This window comes from Musca vetustissima, unplaced genomic scaffold (genome assembly GCF_032173495.1).
Source record: "Musca vetustissima isolate MV318-11 ecotype Yass unplaced genomic scaffold, APGP_CSIRO_Mvet_v1 utg70215, whole genome shotgun sequence".
Lineage (NCBI taxonomy): Eukaryota > Metazoa > Arthropoda > Insecta > Diptera > Muscidae > Musca > Musca vetustissima.
The window spans coordinates 59,597-83,446 of record NW_026878333.1 but is presented as its reverse complement, the minus strand read 5'-3'; the positions used below and the strand labels follow the sequence as shown (position 1 = coordinate 83,446).

The 23,850-nt window shown below is 36.3% G+C and overlaps 1 protein-coding gene across 1 annotated transcript; it reads left to right on the top strand.

The window, feature by feature from the left end:
- Window positions 1–826: 826 nt before the first annotated feature.
- LOC133323123 (palmitoleoyl-protein carboxylesterase NOTUM) lies at window positions 827–23,609 on the top strand. The gene is made up of 4 exons (XM_061532078.1): window positions 827–874; window positions 21,321–21,951; window positions 22,022–22,528; window positions 22,600–23,609. Exons 1-4 carry the CDS (start codon window positions 827–829, stop codon window positions 23,607–23,609), a joined length of 2,196 nt encoding a protein of 731 aa, XP_061388062.1.
- The last annotated feature ends 241 nt before the right edge of the window (window positions 23,610–23,850 follow it).

The window sequence follows — 23,850 nt, the reverse complement described above, 5'->3', positions numbered from 1 at the left end:
TCGCTCATAAAAAAGAGCAATCAAACAAAACTACCACTACCTGTGACTTTTCGTTCACAAGTCCATCGATTTTCTTTTGTTGTTGTTGGTGTTTCCTCTGCTGCCATGAAAAGATTACCGATCGATGCCGACCGCTTCGTATTTTTCTGATCATTTATTTTGGTGGGATTTTGTTTTTGAGCGTTTCGCCGTCGTTGTTGTCGTCGCTGATAGGTAGACCACTTCACGAAGTCACTGGTGTCGTTCATTCCGTAACGATTGATCGAGCTGAACGGATGTGTGTTCGGTAGAAATTGTTCTGCCAAAGAAACTGAACAAAAAAAAACGTTACATTTTTTCAAATCAAAAACGCTTTCGATTCGCCGCATTCTATTCGCTAAGCGGTAACGGATAATAGATCGCTTTGATGTTAAAGTGTTAATTGATCTACTTTCAAACAAAAACAAAGAAAATAAATAGAAACAACAACTAAACGTCTACTCATATGCAAATGTAATGAAGAAGTGTTGAGGAAAATTGTGTGAAAGAGAAACAACTTCAAAGGAAAACAAATGAAATCAATGAAAAGTGCAAAATAATTATAAATGTCAGGCATTTGAATACAAAATGTATCTATGAAATAAATATTTTCTTTTACAACATAAATAATTCATAAAATTCCAAAAAAAAAATCGATTACAACGAAGTGAAATTTGGTGATAATGTTCGAAAAATTTTGATAAACAAAAAAGGAAAGAAATCTACAACAAAAAGGAATATAACTTAAGAAAATATGTTAAATTTAATGGAATTTGGTAAAATGACAACGCCAGCGATTTGTAACAAGATGAATCACGATTGCTCTCAATGGATTAAAACGAATGATCTGTTAAAGGTAAGTTGGTTTCTTTAATAAAGGCCGCAAATAAAGAATAGAAAATTAAGTACATTTTAGCATATTTTGGGCAACGAAATAAACTTCAGCCTCAGTTGACGATTTCATTTCTTGGACTATTGTGGAAAAAACTGAATGTCCTGAAGACATTAAAAAAAAAAAGATTCGGAATGTTTATAAAGTTCAACTTATTTATTGATTGAGTTTATTTTTTTTACATTTTTCCGATAATTCTTAAAACAATCCGAAACACTTTCGAAGGATATCGTAGTTATAGGACGAGCTGAAGAGAGCTTCGTAAATCAGCTAGAAGAATTGGTTTATACGGACTTAGAGGGTCTTTATAGTTAAGCTGAAGGGAGTGTTTTCAGACAAGCTTAAGTATTCTTTATAGACGATTTGAAGGAGGTATTTTTCGACACGCCGAATGTATTCTTTGTAGACGAACTGACGGAAGAGTTTATAGTCGAGCTGAAATGTATCTATAAACCAGTGAGCGGAGCAGTACCCTACACAACTTCCATGAACATCTAACTTTCTGTGGTATCACATTCTGAGCTTGGGCAATATTTCGCGATTTTTGCACCCTCATGACCCACCAGAGGTCCACAAATATTACTAATATTCAGTACTTGTCCAGATTCCCTTCAACGTGGATTGTTTTGTGATGTTCGGCTTTCAATTGTGGCCTGTAGATCAACTCGAAAAAAAAAACAAACAAAAAATACGTTTTCGGTCCCCTTCATCCCAACATTATTATCTGATCACCGAAATGATAGGCGTTGTCCTTGACCATACCTGGATATTAGTGAAAGCGATGAGCGCTATATTTCCATATTTCAGCCCTCTAGCGTGGTAATGGGTTACTAAAAAATATCTGAGTACGTAAGCACCTGTAAACATTTAAGTGTAACTCCCACATCTGAGTACATACGACAATAAAATTGGTATCAATTTAAAGGTCAATCACTCCTCTTGGATATACTATCAACTTCTCGTGTTTATTTGTCATTTTTCACACAAAAGTCAGGTACAATTTGACCCCCTAAATATTGACTGATCTTTATCAAAACAGGCATGGTTATTCTTTGGCTCGATCCCCTTCTCCATGCAAAAATTTCCGGTGTTTGGGCCATAATTGCGGCCTCTGGAGCGACCAGAAAAACCGACAAAAATAAAGTTTTTGGTCCATTTCATCCCCTAAATATTAACCGATCTCTTTCAAAAACAATAGGGGTCTTCATTGGCCACAACCCATCCTACATGCAAAATTTCGTGGCCTGTATCATGTTTACAAATTATAATGGACAGACGGACCATTCGATCGACTCAGCTAGTCGAGATATGACGATCGGTATACTTAAAGGTGGGTCTAGGACCAATATTTCGCGGCGTTACAAACATTTGGGGCTGCACAAAGCCATAATACCCTGACAACATAGTTGTGTAGGGTATAAAAAAATATGGAGAACACGGACTTATTATAGTCGAGCTGATAGGAGTCTTTTAAAGAACGGAGTATTTATGAAGACTTTTTTGACGAGATGAAGAAGGGAGTGTTAGTCTTTATAGAAGATCTGAAAGGAGTCTATGCCCCGGATATATTCTTACTTGGTAAGATGAAGGGAATATTTATATATGACCTGAAGGAAATCAAGTTTTTATAAACCAGATATAGAGAAATTTATAGGCGTTCTAAATAAGAACAAAATGACGTTTTTTTAAAGAGAAGCTGAAGGAAATCTTAATAGACGAGCTGCAGATATTAATCTGGACCAGCTGGAGGGCGTCTTTATGGACGAACTTATTGGCGATCTGAAGAGAATCCTTGCAGAATCCTTTTTAAGACTAGATATCTTAGAATATTTATAGATGATCTAAATATATTCTTTCTAGGAAAGGTGAAAGGAGCAGTTATAAATGAGCTGACGACCAAGTGATGGAAATTTTTTACCGAGAATTTGATGATGAGGTAGTTTTTATAGAGCTGAAGGAAATCCTTATAGACTGTATGAAAACAGTTTTTTCTTGAGAAGCTAAAGGAAATTAATATAGACGAGCTGAAGATATTTATCTGGGCTAGCTGTAGGGCGTTTTTTTAGAAATCTGGTGAGCATACAAATTATCTGATAAGATAATCCTGGACCCCTCAGAGGAATTTCTTATATTCGAACATATTTTTCGTTCGTCTGTTCGTGTATTTTTATTATTGTATAATTGTGATGAAAATTGGCACTGATCAATAATTTGGGCCAAGGACGAGCCTTATTAAAATTGTTAAGAATGGGTTCGAATTTCCATATAGCTTCACATAAAATTGCCCCATTTTCATACAAATGCTTCAGTTGTGCTTAATATCGATTCGAATCTATATTTCATGTAAATGGTGCACCAAAAGTACCATCCGATTGAAACGAAATTTAGCATTGGCCGATTTCATGTAAATCGGCCGCATTAGAGCACATCCTGCATACATCTAAAACACTGTTCACCAAACAGGTGTCCGCGGGCGCTTTGGGAGAGTACCAATACAATCACAGTTCTGTGTTCGAACTCAACATTATTCTCGACATCGAACCTGTCGTATGCTTTGCGATGGTTTAACATATACGATCTGTACGAAAAGAGCGAAAATTACTCTCCCAACGGATCTATGCGTGTGTCCAACACAATCATAGCTGATTGTATATGTATTGTTGGCTAACCCTGATCTAAAATGATGTAGTGGCGCACTTGTTCACGTCTGAATTTGGGTATTATCTTACTGGTATCAGTCGAGCTAAAGGAATTGTTTTAATTGTTTCGAATTTTAATGGAAATACATCTGCATCAGCAGTATTGAGAAGCCAAATTGCAATTTCAAGCCATTGAACATGGAGCAAATACCCTCAAATTATATCGGACGGAACCCTTGTCATAGGTTTTCTGCCATTTCAGAATAAAAATTGCCGGTCACCGACATATCTTTTTAGAATATTTAAATCGGATGAGAGATTTATCTAAACATAAAGCAATATATTCCAATTCTAGCATTATCCCGCCACAGAATATCCATTATTCTACCCAAATTAAAAAAATCAAATTGTCAATCCCTTTTACATATCTCCGGTTTCTTATAGCATTACTAAGGATTATATTTAATACCCTAATATCCATCCATAATATTTCCCTCATATCTATTTTGTCACATTAGCTAATGGGCCAATAAAATTTGCTATCACAATAGCTGGTCGTATATCAATTTTGTTGGAAAAAATATTAAAAAAAAACTAACCGCAATAGAACTACTGCTGCTGCCGCTATTGTGGCCATTCAATTACGATCATATTTCAGCTGTCATGAAATTTATGAATATAAATATAGACAACTTAATTTGAAACTATTATTAAAAAGCTTATAGGCATCAATGGTTTTTTCTATAGATTAAGCGAGCGGTTTACTGCTTCAAAGGCTAGCCGATGTTGCCGCTGTCAATAAAACAAAATCAAAGCTAACGATTTGGGTTGTGGAGATTGGTGGGGACCAATTTCAAACTATCGGCTAGCTGTGTGTGTGTAACTATATCGCTTGGAGATTGCAGGCAAGTGTTTGTTGCTTGTTTTGGAAAATCAAACTTGATCTATGTGGGCAATAGAAGTAGAGAATGAGGGAGGGAGTGCTCGGCAGAGAGGGGGATTGCGATGTAAGCCACCGCATTGTGTATGGCTTTTCTTTTTTGCAATGATATTATCGCGAGAATAACAACAACAATAACAACAACAAATTAGGTAGCAAATCCCTTAAATTATAATCAATTTAAAGGAATCCGCGCATACTAAATATATTTTGCGTGCATCTTTATTATAAACAACTCAAGTTGGCGGCAACAACAACAACATGCACGAATCAAATGACCGGCTAAACACAAAGTGGAAGCCGCAGCAATAACCTCAAAACAACACTGATAACAACAACAAAGTATTGGGTATCAACAAATGCAAAAAAAAAAAACCAAGAAGAAGGAGAAGAATAATGCTGCAAGAACCCTCATCACAGCGGCCAGCCAGCCATCCAACTAACCATACAGCCAAACGGACAGACAACATGAAATTCCACAAGGATGGACCAACAGTAAGCCAGCCAGTCCTCATAAACCAAGTCAAAGCCATAACAATAGGAATAACAACAAGAAAAACATAACGAAAGAAAAAACTGGCTTGCGCTGAAAGTCAGACAAACGTCCAACAATATCGCCAACTTTTGATGTTGAAGTTTATTTGTCTCGTTGGACGATTTTATGTCTGCATAAAAAAAGCACACACACGAAAAAGGTAAAACCCTAAAGAAATGGGGGGAAAAAGTTTACCAAGAGGAAAACAACACACCACAGACAACAGACCTACAGACAGACAGACATTAAGTCCAATTCAAGCTGGCCGCCATTTAGCCCCACCAAATAACCAGCCGGCCATTCGGTCAGTCACTCACTCACTCAATGTGTTTAGAGAGCAAGCAACTAACCTTCTTCCAAAGCCACCGACCGATGATCGTAGCAAGCAACCATCCAACCGTCCAGCCAGCCATTCAGCCGACAGCGATAGCTGCTACTGTTTACCGCCAAAGAAAAGATCAATGGGCGCATGCGCCCATTGATATATACGACAACCGTAAAGATGAGGATGGCGATTACGATGACGAGATGTTTTCTCGTTTTTGTTTTTTTTTTTTTTGCTTTGTTTCTTCTTCCCTGCTGTTGCAGCAGCAGGCTGGCTGGCTGCCTGCCAGGCACTCAACTCTTCTTGTAGCCTTTTGCCGCTCTATACATTTTTTCCAACTCTTGTCCACTTGACTTTCTTTTAATAATAATAATACAGCATCGCATCACAAATTTAAGCGGCAGTTGCAAATGTGCGCAAAATATGTCAGGGGTCTAAAGGAATGCAATCATTTGATGGAAGCCTTAATGAATGAGGAAATTTTATTTTATTTATTTTTTTTATTTTTATTATTATTTTTTTTGTATTAAAAAATACCCAGCTGGCTGAGGACAATTTTTTCCTTAAAAAAAGTCTCAGTTAATGAGAATTTTGTATATAGAAAACTCGCCTCTATCAGCAATGAAAATATTTCTTTACCGAAAAGTCAACTCAGTGACTGAAAAAAATTTATTATCTGATCATCACCGAAAATTATAGGCGTTGTCCTTGACCATACATGGATCCTCATGGAAAATATCAAAGCGATCAGAGCGATCTATGTCCTTCAGGAGTAAATATATTCGCCATAGAATACACATTTTTTAATTTTTCACACAAAAGTCAGGGTCCATTAGACCCGCTAAATATTGGCCGATCTTTATCAAAACAGGCATGTTCATTCTTTGGCCCGATCCCCTACTCCATGTAAAATTTCACGATGTTCGGGCTATAATTGCGGCCTCTATGGCGACCAGAAAAACCGACAAAAATTTAGTATTTGGTCCATTTCATCCCCTACATATTAACCGATCTTTACCAAAAACAATAGGGGTCTTCATTGGCCAGAACCCATCCTACATGCAAAATTTCGTGAAGATGGTCCATTACTGTGGCCTCTATCGTGTTTACAAATTATAATGGACAGACGGACGGACGGACACACATGTCTAGATCGACTCAGCTAGTCGAGATATGACGATCGGTATACTTGAAGGTGGGTCAAGGACCAATATTTCGCGGCCTTACAAACTCTTGGGGCCGCACAAAGCTATAATACCCTGACAACATAGTTGTGTAGGGTATAAAAAATACCTCATTGGTTGAGGAAAATATTTATATATTTTTTGTTGCACGAAATTTGGCACAGTGTAATGAATTAGGTCTAGAATGATGTGTGTTAAGTTTCCTAAAAATCGGTCCAGATTTAGATATACCTCCCATATATATTTTCGTCCGATTTCATGTAAATGGTCCACCAAAGTCCCAATATATCATTCGATTTGCACGAAATTTGGCACAGTGTAATGAATTAGGTCTAGAATGATGTGTGTTAAGTTTCCTGAAAATCGGTTCAGATTTACATATAGCTCCCATATATATCTTCGTCCGATTTAATGTAAATGGTGTACCAAAGTCCCTATATATTTTTGGATTTGCACGAAATTTGGCACAGCGTAATGAATTAGGTATAGAATGATGTGTGTTAAGTTTCCTGAAAATCGGTTCAGATTTAGATATAGCTCCGATATATATTTTCGTCCGATTTAAGGTAAATGGTGTACCAAAGTCCCTTAATATCTTTCGGTTTTCACAAAATTTGGCACAGCGTAATGAATGAGGTCTAGAATGACGTGTGCCAAGTTTCCTGAAATCAGTTCATGATTTAGATATAGCTTTTATATCTAACCAAATGAAGAATTTAGTATCGATTGCAGAATGACATGTTTATGCATCCAATTTTATTTTAGTGGTCCTTTAAAAATCCAACGCCTGTTAGGATTCATCTGTTGAATATACCCAAAGTGGTGAAGGGTATCATATAGTCAGCCTCGGCCGACTTTATTTCTTTTCTTACTGGTTTTCTATAGGTAAATATTTGCTGTATCCCTGGAATGGAGCAAATTTCCTCTTTCACTGAGGGCTTTTATAAAAATTTGCCAAGCAAAAAAATATTTCCTCCTGTCCCTGAGAACTTTTTCCATAGGGAAATATTGACTGCGTACCTGTGGGCATATTTTTTATTAGACCGAATTTTCTCTTTTACTTGGGACTTTTATAAAAAAAAATATTCCCTGGATTGGTTTCCAATGTTTTCATTCATCTGAAACCCTGCCGGCCACGAATTCATGCACAGCGATCGTAAAATTAAATCTAAAATGTTTTACGAGAGACTATGTCACTTTACCTGCAGGTCTACTCACGTACAATGGCGGCAAAATTCGCGAAGAACGTATAACAGAACACAACTGGATTCTACGTAATCGTCATGCGATTCGTACTACCTGTAAACATTTTAACTTGCCATGGGGAGCAAAGAATATACAAAAAATGTCATACACTGAGAATATGGATAGACTCTCAATTTCTGGGGCAGAAAAAAAATAAACACTTTTTTTCATTAAAATAGATTTTTTATCCAGTTCCTGTGGAAGTTTTTTCTGATAATAAAAGTTATTCTAAATTCTGAGCATATTTTTTCTATGGAATCAAGAATAAGAAATGTATTACCGCGGTTCCTGAGCAAGGTTCGTTTTATAGCAAAAATGTCCTCAGTCATTTTTCTGACTATAGGAAACCTGAGTTCCTCATTTTAGTAAGCAATTTTTTCCTGTGGAATCCAATTTTTTTCACTGTAAAATTCAAAATTGGTCCATTCGTTTGCTTGGTCACCAGACTAAAATTGTAATGCCATTGTTGTTGTGGCTCTTCATCTTGTTGCTGTTATTGTATTTCGTTATTATTGTTGTTGGGCTCAGGCTCAGTTCAAATACATATAACTCAATGTGTCGCTTAGCGTTCTTCATTGTTTTTGTTTTGGTTTTTTCCTCTTTGCAACATGCCGACAAAACAGGCGGTAGAATACAAAGTAAAAAACGGCACGGGCTTAGCGCGTTCACTTTAAGTTATATCTTTCAACCTCTTAATATAAGAAGAAGAAAAAAACACACACAAACACACAGAGGTACAATGAAACAAAACGCGTGCGCGCACACATCTTCACGTACTCCCCGAAAAACAAATCGAAAAATGAATACTTTCTTGATTTGTTTGAGATTTCAAATCCATAGACATAGGGAAATAAACAATGGCAAAATGAACAGAACAGACGACGAAGAAGAAGAAAAAGACGAAGCGGAGTTGTGGAAATAAAGGCAAATAAACTGAATCTCAATGAATGTTCAAACGGACATACATACAACAACTATGTACATTTGTATGTGTGTGTGTTGTTGTTTTTATTTTTTTAGTTGGTTGCCCTTATTTATGCCATAAGTCTTTTTCGTTTGGGCTTTCATTTGAGAAATGTATCAGCTTCCGAATTACCTGTTCCACTGGCTGGGCTTCTTTTGTACAACATCAAAAACAACAACAACGAGACTGGTAACGAAAAGGATATGTGTTTTCATTTGCCTTGAGGTGTGTGGTTTTTTCTTTGCATTTCTGAGGAAACCTTCCATCATCGTTTTCTAAGGGTAACAGGTGTTGTTGTTTGATTTGATATTTAGTCCATTATTATCCTGTTTTCAGAGGAATTTTTGATTTAACCAATAAAAAGGGTATAGGAAACAGAACAAGCAAAACAGATAACAATAAAAATCTGTGAATTCTAAGAATTCTTAAACATATCGGATTTGTAATATGCTATGTGATAGAGGCTTTAGGAAATGATGTGTGAAATATTGTTGAAGTTCAAGACATATTGGAATTATGAATAAAAGGGATTCCAAATGTTTCCGAATAAGGTAATTTTTTTATCGAAAAAATGGTTTAAAAGTTTTGTTTACAAAAAAGACTGAAGATTTTTGTATTTATTAACCTTGAAAGGGAAATAAATACAAACATCTTCATTATCTTTATTATAGAATAAGCTAATTTTTTTATAGAAAAATGCCCCCAAAGTACAATTCAAACAAGTAAAAAAGCGTTATGTTCGGCCGGGCCGAACTTTGGATACCCTCCACCATAGAAATACTGACAAATTTTTGAAATGAAAACATAGGGAACATACATATAACGACAATTCTTCCAATCGATTGTTGTAAACCAAATAGAAAATTCAGCAATTTCAATGGGGGTTTTCCTAAAATCTCAAAACCCTAAAATGTTGACATATATTATTAACGCATGGTACGGTGAAATATGTGTATAAATCCTGAAAGTATTTATTATATATGAGGCCTACTAAAGCCGGACCAATATTGACAACATTGTGTAGGAATTAGCAAGTACTTGGTGTTTTCATTATATAAGGGGTTAGGACTATTTTAGGGCCGATGTAGCTCAAGTTACAAGCTAATATTTTAGTTTTTAATCCCAATACCGTCCATCATGCTAAATATTAAATAGGTAGGATATTTTATATAGGACCTGGTCCTAAAGGCCGAGAGAAAAAAATGTCGATCATTACAACATATGGCTAAATCGACTAAAACGTTTTAGAATTCCATACTATGTGGGGTATTTTTCGTCTACCCCCCTACTATGGTGGAATATGGGATAACCCAAACACAGGGAAAAAATCATCTAACTATTTTAAAATAAAAAAAGGGGGTTATAAGGGGACTACCCCTAAAAGGGGGGCGAATATTAATAATTTTTGGTAGGGAGATTTGTTACCATGTACGACTACAAAATACCAAATTACAGAGAATTCGGATGAAAACCGTGCTCAAGAACTCCAAAATACCGAAAATTGACCTATATTTATAATTTTTAGTGGAGAGATTTGCCAAGCAATAACAACTCAAAGTACCAAATTTCAGCAAATTCGGTTTAAAAACGGGCTCAAGAACCCTAAAATATCGAAAATTGGGGGGTATCCCTATATGAGGCCATCCCGAAAAAATGGACCTATAATTATAATTTATTGTGGAGATATTTGGTACCCAATAAGAACTCAAAGTACTAAATTACAGTCAATTCGGTGAAAAATTCCGGTCAAAACCCCCCAAAAACTGAAAATTGGGATGTACCGTTATATGAGGCCTACCCGAAAAAATGGACCTATAATTATAATTTATTGTGGAGAGATTTGGTACCCAATAAGAACTCAAAGTACTAAATTACAATAAATTCGGTGAAAAAGTCCGGTCAAAACTCCCCAAAAACTGAAAATTGGGAGGTACTGCTATATGAGGGCTGCCAGAAAAAGTGGACCCATATTTATAATTTTTAGTGGAGAAATTGGGTATCCAAAAAGAACACATTTTATCAAATTTCAGCGAATTCGGTTGAAAAACGGGGTCAAGAACCCCAAAATACTGAAAATATAGGGGTACCCTTATATGAGGGCTACCCGAAAAAATGGACTTATAATTATAATTTATTGTATAGAGATTTGATACCCAAAAAGAACTCAAATTACTAAATTACAGTCAATTCAGTGAAAAATTCCGGTCAAAACTCCCCAAAAACTGAAAATTGGGAGGTACCATTATATAGGGGCTACCAGAAAAAGTGGACCTATGTTTATAATTTTTAGTGGAGAAATTTGGTATCCAAAAAGAACACATTTTACCAAATTTCAGCGAATTCAAGTGAAAAACGGGCTCAAGAACCCCAAAATACCGAAAATTGTGGGTAACCCTATATGAGGGCTACCCGAAAAAAATGGGCCTATAATTATAATTTATTGTGGAGAGATTTGATACCCAATAAGAACTCAAAGTACTAAATTACAGTCAATTCGGTGAAAAAGTCCGGTCAAAACCCCCCAAAAACTTAAAATTAGGAGGTACCGTTATATGGGGGGCTACCAGAAAAAGTGGACATATATTTATAATTTTTAGTATAGAAATTGGGTATCCAAAAAGAACCCATTTTACCAAATTTCAGCGAATTCGGTTGAAAAACGGGCTCAAGAACCCCAAAATACTGAAAATTTGGGGTACCCTTATATGTGAGCTATGCCTAAACGTGGACCGATATAGCCCATCTTAGAACTTGGCCTGCCTGCAGACAAAAGATTCGTTTAGACGCTAGAGTGATTACAACAGACAGACGGACAGGCGGACATGCTTAGATGGTCGTCATCGAATTTTGCGCTGATCCAGAATATATATACTTTATAGGGTCGATAATGATTATTTCGATGCGTTACAAATCAAAATACTTATATCGGTTAAATTCTGTACATATTGATCGATTCTGACAAGGTTCATTAGCAAGTAAACTCGTTCATAACACACACACATACACACACCTACAAAAATATATCACCAAAAACCTTTAAAATGTTAGGAACTTGGCGGCTAACATCAAAACAAGGCAAAGGTTAGCTTATGGGCAAGAACAAAAAAAAATGAAAACAAAAAACTGTATTTGTTGTTCAAAAACAACAACAAAACCAAAAATAAAACAAAATTAAAGCAAAACACGTATTTACACAACGGCTGTCAGCCGTTCTGGCGTTCTTTTTTCGCAAAAGGTATAAAGCCGATTAACAACAACACCAACACCACCAACTACACTAACATTGAATCAAAAAAAATAAAAATAAAAAGGCAGCTACTGTAAGTCATCTCATCAAGATGAACAAGCGGCCCTTTTCAAGTTTCCGCAAATAGAGCCGCCGATCCATGTTACCAAGTTAGGAACAAAAAGAAAAGGGCGGCTCTCAAACTGTCGTCTGCGATCGGCCCTCTGAATTATCACCCCTGCCTAATCACTGGCGCTATGAAATCAATTTAAATTGTCTGGCAGACGCCGTTGATTTGAATTTTTATTCAAATCGGATTTGATGCGTTGAAATTGTGTGCCACTGACGTTTGTCAAACTAAGACCGGCTAACTACTTTGTTGTGCTATGTTTGATTGCTGCTGGCTGGCTGGTTGGTTGGCCGGCATGTTGATCTAATTGATCGCCCGCTCGTTTTTGTTTTGATTGCTGCTGTGGGTTAGCTTAATTATTATTGTTGTCATAGGCTGTTTTTTGATCTCGAATAGGGCAAAAATAGTAAAAAAACAACAACAACAACAAAATATAATCACTGAGTGAGAAAATAAGGCGGCAAAAATCAAAGTGAATTTCATTTTTTAAGAAATATGCCGCCATAATTTTTATTTGTAGTGATTTTTATTTTACTGTGCATTTTGTCCAAGTTAATTAATAAATGTTTATAGGGAAAACCGTGTGACAAGCCGCTGCCACTGTTGTCGCAAGATGTATTGTGTGAGATATAGGTCTGAGACGCCACATCCGCGCCTTTCCGCCTCAACCAATTCAATACTAACAAAAACAGCAACAACGTATCGAATTGTTGACACAGATCAAAGCCTACAAACAAAAAAAAACGTTAAAATATGGAAACGAAAATTGAATGGGGTTTTGGTGATAACCTAAAATGCTACTCGTATTAATTATTGAACCATAAATATACATATTCTCGATTATGCTGCATTCATAATAATCACAGTAGGCACATAAGGCGATTCCGATTGGTAAAAAAAAACAGTAGTCCAGTCGTTAGAAATTCAAATTAATTAACAACGACAACAAAAATGTTGGACGTTTCCACGACAGAGGGGTCTACGATCCGAAACGACCCGAGTTATACTCGGCCAACGTCGGTCACCTCAGCCCATTGTGTGAAGGCAATAGGGCTGTTACAACAACAACAAAAATGTTGGAAAACACAAATGAAAGTGAAAATAGATAAATGTTTTAATTATTTTATCATTGGAATCCGCAATGGCGGAATTATTACATTTTTAGAAGACATGTAGAAAGTCATTCTATGTAAAAATATATCAAATCGATCAATATAAAGTGGAAAGTATTCTAATCGAAACTTTGCTGAGGATCGAAGAAACGGGATAACATTTGAAAACTTCTTTTATATAATAATGATCTCCCGAAAATGGCCACAGAGACTCAAAATATTCTCTTTAGTAATATTCAGAATAAAACTTCCTTATGTTCCGCTGAGCCGAGCTATCGGCAATCAAAAAAATATTGGGAGTTTGGTGCACCATTTTATGTATATTTAAATCTGAGCCGATTTCAACAAAACTTGGCATACAGGGTTGCCCATATTCGACGGACCCATCTGGCAACGCCATAATTGTTGACAGAGATGTCACATCGCTTAATGACATACCGCGTTTGAAGCGTCAGTCCAAGCAGATTTTTATCATGAACCAAAACACGCCACGCGAGCGCTCTGAAATAGTTGAAATTTACATTCAACAGAAGAAGTCAATTGTGAAAACTCAACGTGCTTTTAAAACATTAAAAAATGTGAGAAGTGTGCCTTCTAAGAACACCATTAAGCGTTTATACGAAAAATTTTCGACTGGTAAGGCTCTTTCTAATCCGAAGAGGCCATATAAAAGTCGACCAAGGGGATCGGCCGAGAATATCGCTGCCGTACGAGCAGTGTTTGTTCCTGTTCCCGTACAAAATTCAATTGACGCAAAGAATGTTGCCTGCGGACAAGCCTCATCGATTGGAATAGGCCCAAAAAGTCATCGAAATGGCCGAAGATGACGAGGAATTTTGGAACAAAATTATCATGTCCGATGAAGCCCATTTCACATTGAATGGGACCGTAAATAAGCAAAATTGCCGTTTTTTACGCCACTGAAAATCCTCAGGAGATTCAAGAAGTGCCTCTTCATGACGAAAAAGTCACAGTTTGGTGCGGCGTTAGTGCGAAAACGGTCATTGAGCCGTTTTTCTTCCAAAATGAAAATGGCCATGCTGTTACTATCAATCAGGAGCGTTATCGCGACATGATGACCAATTTGGTGATGCCAATTATTTGTCGAAAGCGTATGGGGCAGTTCTGGTCGATTTTCTGAAGAATTTGTTTCCGGGCCGTTTGATGTCGAAAAGTGGTGATTTGGACTGGCCACCGCGTTCGCCCGATTTGACGCCGCCTGACTTCTTCTTGTGGGGATATTTGAAGTCAAAGGTTTACGTTAACAAGCCAAGGACCGTAGAAGAACTCGAGGACAACAGAGAGATATAATATTCAAAAATTGATGTAAACAAATCTACTTGGAACAAGTTAAATGATTAACATTGCCAACCGCCAAATTTTTTTTTTTCTCTGATTTAAAAAAAAGCATGGGTCAGTTGAATATGGGCTACCCTGTATATCAATCTAGACCTAATTCAGTACTCTGTGCAAAATTTTGTCTCAATCGAACCAATATTGGCAGTATGGTGATGCATTTACATAAAATCGGACGAAACTATATATGGGAGTTATATCTAAATCTGAACCGATTTTGTCCAATTTCAATAAGTTTCGTCCTTGGGCCAAATATGTTGCATGTGCCAAATTTCACCCAAATACTTTGTTCACAAAAATACATGGACGGACAGAGGGACAAACATATGCACATATGCATATGTACCACAATGTGGTGAAGGGTATAAATTAATGCTGAGCAGGCGTTCTCTTTTAGTAAGTCATTTAATATAACGGTTTCTCATTTGTTCTCTGAGCATTTTTCGTTGCACACCTCTAATATAAACATATCCGCAAAAGAGTAGCACCAAGAACAAGTGATGTTAATTTTTTGCAGAAAGAATTGTCACCCAACGAGAACATATAATATCGAATTCAGTTCGGTAAATTAGATTGAAAAAAACATGTCTCTATCTTCATAATTCCAAAAATTCGAGGGAGTTTACTCTTAGCTATAAGGTGGCAATCATAATCCTGAAAGAAGTGGTCTACCATCTAAAGGAGTTTTTCCGTTCTTCTATTTATTTAAGATCCATATACAGGCATATGCAGGCTCTTCTATCTCTAAAATTCCCATAGAAATTTTCCTATATCTAAAATACCTTTATCTAAAGCTATCTATATAAGCTCTCCCAATTATAGAGCATTCATATAAATATCTTATATATTTATAGGAGATCTAAATGGGCCTTTTCAAGATTCGTCTATATTTTACCCATACAAGTTTTTCTATCTATATAAAACGCATTCAAACTATTTTTCAAGACCTATAGGACTCCTAACTACAGAAGTTTCATAATGTAGAGAAAATCTATGGAATTTCTACCAACTAAAATATATATTATAACGTCTTTATTTACACACAATAGAAATACACAGGTAAAGCTCTAAATATTATATATGTGCTAATTAAAACCTAAATTATATAAGATCTGGAAGTGTTAAAGTGTGAATTCTTAATGGCAATCTATTAAAATTGTTTACCTATAAAAGACACGAGTGATTTCCTTTATGTGAGGCTTAATTAAGCGAAACCAAACAACAACAACAAATTACACAATGACGTCGATGCTAAATCAGCGGCTGGCGGCTAAATTTGCACTACAACTGTCAGAACAACAAGTTGCGTTGTCTTACTGTCTGTCGGCATTTTTGTCTCACTCTCGCTATGTAATTAATGACATATGGGTGTTGTTGCGGTGGTAGATGGCGCCACCAGGAACAACAAATTGCTTTAATTAAACAAATCACGATCACGTTTAAAGCTTGCCGCACTTGCCATTACTGGTCCCACTAGTCGACATTAAAGATCAAGCGAAAATAGACAGTTAGCCAACCGGGCAGCCAGTCACCCTGCTGTTTAGTGGTACTAAGGTCCAATTTAATTTAACCACTTCCATTAATTATAAATGAGCGGCATATGTGTCGAACAACACCCCAATGGTCGATTGGTCGGCCAACTTAATAAATAAATTAAATAAAATTTTAATTAATATAATTTATTACACTCGGGGTGGAGAGAGGAGATAGTATAGATGGAGGGGATGGGTGATTAGGGTGTTATAGGGAAATGCGTCAAGGCGCTTTGACACATTAAAAAAATGTCTGTGATCACTGGACATACACACATAGACTTTGTTCTTTGATTTGTTGTCTTGTATTGGTTTCGTTGTTGTTGTCGTGGTTGTTTTTGCTTTTGAACAAGCGCCATTTAATTAATACGCCTGCCAATGGATCAAAGAGTTTGGTTGCGCTGCATTTATTCTGACAGCTAGGCAGCCAGTCCGCTAGACGGTCAATCATTAAAAAAATAAACGCTCATTGATTGATCAGCAACAATAACACCAACAGCAAGAATAGAAAACTTGATTTATTTTCTCTCCCTCTCTCTCTCTATATTTTCTCTCCGCTATTAAATTCTTTCTCATTTTCATGGGGTCGATGTTTTTGTTTTGTTTTGCTTTCTTTCCTAGAAACTTAAATCTAACTTGTCAAAACGTCTGTCCACTTGTCTAACTGCCTGTCTGTCTGTCTCTATGACAGACTGACTGACTTGTTTCTACTGTTACAAAGGAATGTTGTAAATTATCCGGTAAACCAAAGTTGTTGTTTATTGTCAAATGGTAATTAAAATGTCACAATTATGGCAAATAAATAGGAATGACACAAAAGAAGAGATAGGCAACGAGAGATGTAGAGAGAGAGAATGAGAACAGAAAACATAAACATGTCAACATTAACAGTAGATGACAATAACATTGTTTGTTGTTGGTGGTGGGTGGGTGCTTGGTTACCCAGTGAATGAATGATATTCTATTATACGATATCAGTCAGCTGTCTGGCTGACTACTAATGATTGGTGGGTAACTATAGAATATATTGTTCGTATACAAATATCGTGAATAGCTAGCGTTAGCATTGTAGACAATTGTGGTATTAAAAAATCGAGTTAGTTTTGAAAAAAAAATTAACAAAGTACAAAAGAAAATTTACCGCCAAATCCATTGATAAAAAAGTCATGAAAGCAGAATGCACATTTTAGGCCGTTATTTTTAAATAATTGGGATTTATATTATGAAAGTTGGTTACACATTTCATGTAACCTCAGGAATGTGAGAGAGGGACAATTTTTTTTTTTTTGTTTGTTTTTTGAATATTTCCATTATTTATATGTATACAGTGAACTCTCGATAATATGAACATTTCTTAAAGGAATTTTTCAAGCGTTATTTTTATTAAAATTATATTTTTAAAAGATTAAAAAAACGTTTTAAAGGATTTTTCGACCACAATTTTCAACGAATATTTTAACAAGATTTTTTTTATTTTTAAAGACTAAATTAAAAAATCATATTATAAACATTTAAAGCATTTTTTCAAAGAACAAAAAATATTTTATAAAAATTTAAAGCATGTTTTCAAAGAACAGGAAAAAATGTAAAAGTTTGAAATAAAAAAATATTCAAAGTTAGAATAATTTAATGAATATTTTTTAAAAAATCAAAGGGTAAATTAAAAAATATATATTTATAAACCAGTGAGCGGAGCATATAGTCGGGCGGGGTCGACCATATGAACATCTAACTTTCGGTGGTACTACATTCTTACTTACTTAGCTGGCTTGTTACAGAACGGTTGTTCCATAAGCCGAGCTTAAAAAAGATTTCCAAGCGCGTCGGTCTTGTGCGCAAGTCCACCAATTTGGAAGACCACGTTCCAAGATGTTGTTGTTCTACTTGGTCTTTCCATCTAATTCGTGGCCTTCCCCTTCCCCTACATTCTGAGCTTGGGCAATATTTCGCGATGTTTGCACCCTCTTGACCCACTAGAGGTCAACAAATATTACTAATATTCAGTACACTCCTTCTAATTACTTGTCCAGATTCCCTTCAACGTGGGTTGTTTCGTGATGTTCGGCTTTCAATTGTGACCTATAGATCGACCCGAAAAAAAACATAAAAAATTAAGTTTTCGGTCCACTTCATTCCAATATTATTACCTTATCATAACCGAAAATTATAGGCGCTGTCCTTGATCATAGCTGGATCCTCATGGAAAATATCAAAGCGATCCGCGCTATATTTTCGCATACGACAATATAATTGGTATTTTTTTTAATTTTCAGAATGAAAATAATTATTTTTACCAATTAATATTAAAAATCAGAGTGTGGATTGAAAAATCAAATTGTGGATTCAGAGTATGAATTTATAAAAAAAATATATTTTTACTTTTTTTAATGGAATACTTTTTCAAAAAATCGGGTACTTTTTATATTATAGAATACTTTTAAAAAATCAGATAATGGATTTAAAATATTAGAGCATGCGTTTTTGAAAGAATACTTCTAAAAAATTCTGAAAGGATGGATTATGTACGTCTTAAAGGATAGTTAAAAAAGAAAGACTTTACAAAAAAATATTTTTATTTATTTTTTTTTTTAAATAATTTTGAGAGTATTTTTTAATCATAACGTGAATATGTAAGGAATATTTTTTAAATATTTAAAGCGTGTATTAAAAAAACAAAACGTGGACTTTGTTAAGGAATATATTTTTTTAATATTTGTATGTGGATTACAAAAATCAAAGTATAGATTTTTTTATAAAGCTTATTTTTTAATCGAATTCAGTTCGTGAATTTTTGAACGTCCTCCAATTAGTTTTTTCCCCTCTCATATTTGCTCATAATATTCAAAATATGATCACACTTCGTCTGATTTTCTGTGAAAGACAACACCTCTTTAACATTCATGTTCGCTTTCTTATCAAGAAATTGTATTTTTTTTCAATTCCAACACGATTTCATTCATTCACAACAATGCCGGGGGAATTCCATACATTCCATATAGGAAAGGTATCTATGAAGAGGCATGTAGTTGGCGGCGGTGAAGATGTTACTATCACACATCAAAAGAAATGTAGTAAAATCGAATTACTACATTGTTTGTACATAAATTCCACTACTGTATTTTTTCGCTCCATCTCTCACCCTGCCACTCTCTCATCCAAATGTTACATGTTCTTCTTCGATTTCATTGGAATCACACAAATTACGTTCGCAAAACTCCTTAAAAAGAAGAGAGTGAGAGAGAGTCCCAATAAAAAACACTATCTGTAATTATTTACTTCGTCATTGTCAAAAGATCATGATTATGATTAACCAAAGAAAAATAAGAAGAACGACAACAACTCCAACATTATTATGACGATGATCATCAACAGTTTGTTGTTCACCGACGAAGTCGTCATCATCATCATCTTCGTCAACATTGTCGGTTAAATGTCTTTGATCTTATCGTAAAGCTTCTTGCTCGCATTTTGATCAAAGCGAGTTTTTCCGCCAAAGTGGTAGAGTAACAGAAAAGACAATAATAATAACAAATAACAAGAAAACAGAAACAAAACCAACAACAACAGCAATACCATCACAACTGAACGACCAACTCACAACAAAACAATAACAACCACCATAGTACCAGCAGCAACAACAGCACAACCATCTCCACCAACAACAACAACGGAGGCGGCAGCAGCAGCGGCAACATGACGTTGTGGAATGAAAAGGAATAACCAGAAAACAAAGATACCCGTCGCATGCCACATTCATAAACAACAAAACAAGTCGTCATAGTACCACATATTTCTTTCATGTACAATTTATTTACCACAGATAAAGAGTTGGAGAGCGAGAGAAAGATCTCTTCACTGAGTAACATATAAATAATTGCTTTAAGAGAAAAACTTAAACAAGGTTAACGATAAAGAGTATTTTGGTGGTAGCATTTTTGTGAATAATTTTCTGTAGAAAAAAAAACTAAGACCATAGAGTCGCTGATTCTTTTCTATAGAAAAAACTTAAGACCCAAGGGTCTGTGAATTTTATTCTATAGTAAATTCTATAACAAAACCAGTAAGGAAAGTAGTAAAGTCGGACGGGACCGAATATATGATACCCTTCACCATTTTGGATATATTCAATAGATGAATCCTAACAGACGTCATATTTTTAATGGACAAGTAAAATAAAATTGGATCCACAAACATGTCATTCTGCAACCAAATTTTTCAAATTGTTCAGATATATAGGGAGTTATACTTTCTGCACCATTTACATGAAATCAACACACAATATATATATGGGAACTATATCGAAATCTGGACCGATTTTCAGGAAACTTAACACACATCATTCTAGACCTAATTCATTACGCTGTGCCAAATTTCGTGCAAATCGAAAGATATATAGGTACTTTGGTACACCATTTACATTCAATCGGACGAAAATATATATGGGAACTATATCTAAATCTGGACCGAATTTCAGGAAATTTAACACACATCATTCTAGATCTAATTCATTACGCTGTGCCAAATTTCGTGAAAATCGAAAGATATACAGGGACTTTGGTGAACTATTTACATTAAATCGGACGAAAATATATATGGGAACTATATCTAAATCTGAACCAATTTTCAGAAAACTTAATACACATCATTCTAGATCTAATTCAATACGCTGTGCCAAATTTATAACAATATAATAGCAGATATATAGATATTTTTTGCACCATTTACATTAAATCGGACGAAAATATATATGGGAGCTATATTTAAATCTGAACCGATTTTTCCCAATTTCAATAGGGTTCGTCCTGTACTTTGTTCACAAAAATACATGGACAGACGGACGGACGGACAGGCGTAAATCGACTCAAAAAGTGATTCTATGCATATTCTCAAAAGGAACCATGCGTCTATCTCGTTTCCTTTTGCCTGTTACAAACATATGCATAAAGACATAATACCCTGTACCACAGTGTGGTGAAGAGTATAAATAGGCATTTTTACAAAAAAATCTAAAAACTAAGCGTACGTGGCTTTCAAAAATATATAAGTGTTTGATTTTAGAGATTTAGGCTTCGGAAATTAAAATTTCCCCCATATTTTAAAATTGTTAAAATCTCTCAAGCCATTTTCAATTTTTTTGAATTGTTATTTTAATAAATTGTATAAATAAATGTTTCAATTTTTGACTCATCCTGTAACATTTTGTATCTCTTCATTTATTGCAGACAACAATGAGTAGTAACAGCAACAGCAGCAGCGACAGCAACACATTATCCCAGACACAATCCCACTGTAATAGCAAACTAATAAACCACTGTTTGTGTCATCGATACAATCCACACCGAAGAATAGCTGCTGTGTGTCACAGGGTGCTACAGTTAGCCCAATTACTGATATTCTTCACACTTGCCATAAATTATAGTGGAAACTGTGTAGTCATAGCTGCACCCTCACACCAAAGTCATCTGTCACAGACACATCATCCAGCCATTGCACCCCTATTGCTGCACAATCCCATATTGGGAAATTCTCTAAATGCCAGCCGACTAGCGGCAGAACAGACAAATAAATTTTTGGAAAATAATTCGGTTCACGGTCATAGCAGTCATGCCGCACATCATGGTGAACATGGCGGTGGTGTGAGAGCCTTGAAGAGAGCAGCGCTGTCAAATCGCAATATTGTCTGTAACGATGGAACGGCAATGAGTTTTTATTTGCGCAAAAATCCGAATTCTAAAAAATGGATTGTATTTCTGGAGGGAGGATGGCATTGCTATGATGTCAAGACATGCCGGGCGCGCTGGAATCGTTTGAGGCATTTGATGACCTCTACCGATTGGCCGGAGACCAGAGATGGTAAGTTGAGAAATTGTTTCCAATTTTGATGGGGTTTTTATTTATTTTCCTTTTTGTTATTGTTTTTCAGTTGGTGGCATCTTATCTCCCCTACCCGAGGAAAATCCCTATTGGCATAGTGCCAATCATGTTTTGGTACCCTATTGCAGCAGTGATTCCTGGTCTGGAACTAATTCCACAATTGATTCGGCCGAAGTTTCCTTTCGTTTTATGGGCGCCTTGATTTTGAAACAAGTTATTGCTGATTTAATACCCATGGGTTTGGGTCGTGTACCTGGTGCTGAGCTGTTGTTGGTGGGCTCCTCGGCTGGCGGTTTGGGTGTTATGTTAAATTTGGATCGTATTGCCCATTATTTGCAAGTTGAACGCAAACTGCAAGTTACAGTGAGAGGTGTTAGCGATTCGGGCTGGTTCTTGGATCGTGAACCCTATACACCTTCGGCAGTGGCCTCCAGTGAGGCGGTACGCCAAGGCTGGTCTCTCTGGAAGGGTTTGCTGCCCGAAGCATGTGTGGAGCAATATAAAGCGGAACCATGGAGATGTTATTTTGGCTATAGACTATATCCCACCTTGAAAAGTAAGTAGAAATAAATTTCAGAAAAACTGCAGATAACCAGAGACTAACCCACAATTTTGTTTAAATTACAGCTCCCCTCTTTGTATTCCAATGGTTGTTTGATGAGGCCCAAATGAGAGCAGATAATGTGGCAGCTCCAGTAACACCTCACCAATGGAATTATATACACGCCATGGGTGGTGCTTTACGCTCATCTCTGGACAATGTAACCGCTGTATTTGCTCCCTCGTGTATTGGCCATGCGGTGCTGTCAAAACGTGAATGGTTATCCTTGAAAATCGATGACATCTCCTTACCCACTGCCCTCAGATGTTGGGAGCATTCAACAAGGCCCCGTAAGAAACGCCACGACAAACTAAAGCGTTCCACTGAGGCCACCATCAACCACAAGAGAGATCCCAAGAGACGTCACGAAAAACAACGTGAACAGAGGAAAAAACAAAATCCCAATAATGTAGAACGAAAACGTTTAAACAAAGCCGAACGGGAAGAACGTAAACGGCTGCGACATGAGCAGCAGAAACGACGTGAAGAAAGACGTAATCGTCGCAAAAATAACATGGCCGATCAGGGTATGGTCGATCATGAAAGTAATCTCACAAATGCCATACGCTTGATTGAGAATTCCACCGATGTGCAGAAGCATCAGCGGCGGGAACAAAAACGCAAACAAGAGAAGCAGCGTAGAAAGCACAAGAAACGCCAGAGGCGTAAGAAGGAACACAATTCAACAGATGTTGCAGATCCGGAACGGGAATTGCAAAAGGAGCAACCGATTATGGTGGTGGTGGAGAAACGTCAAAACAATGCCTCGAAAATAAATCGTCGTAGTGGTGTACCCCGTGTGCCGGAAAGATGTTCTTTACGTCTGCTGGAACGTTGCAGCTGGCCCCAATGCAATCACTCATGTCCCACTCTCACAAATCCTGTGACGGGGGAGGAAATGCGATTTCTCGAACTATTGGCATCCTTTGGTTTGGATATTGAAGCTGTGGCAACGGCTTTGGGTGTGGATATGCAAACTCTCAACAATATGGATCGTACGGAATTGGTAAATCTACTAACACAGCAAGTCAGTTGATTGGGAAAGGCCAAAAAAGACAAACACCAACATTTGGTGGGAAATTTCCGAGAGAATACTGAAGCCCAAAGTAATTTACAAAACCAACAACCCCAACAACAAAATACAAAAGAGATTAAGCCAGAGATTATCAAAACCAAAAAAAGTGTCATAGGTCAAATGCGTTGGTGGATGGATAATTGAATTACCTCAAAGAGCAAAGCTAAAGAATACTCTCTGTAATATGGTGCTGATGTTGTTG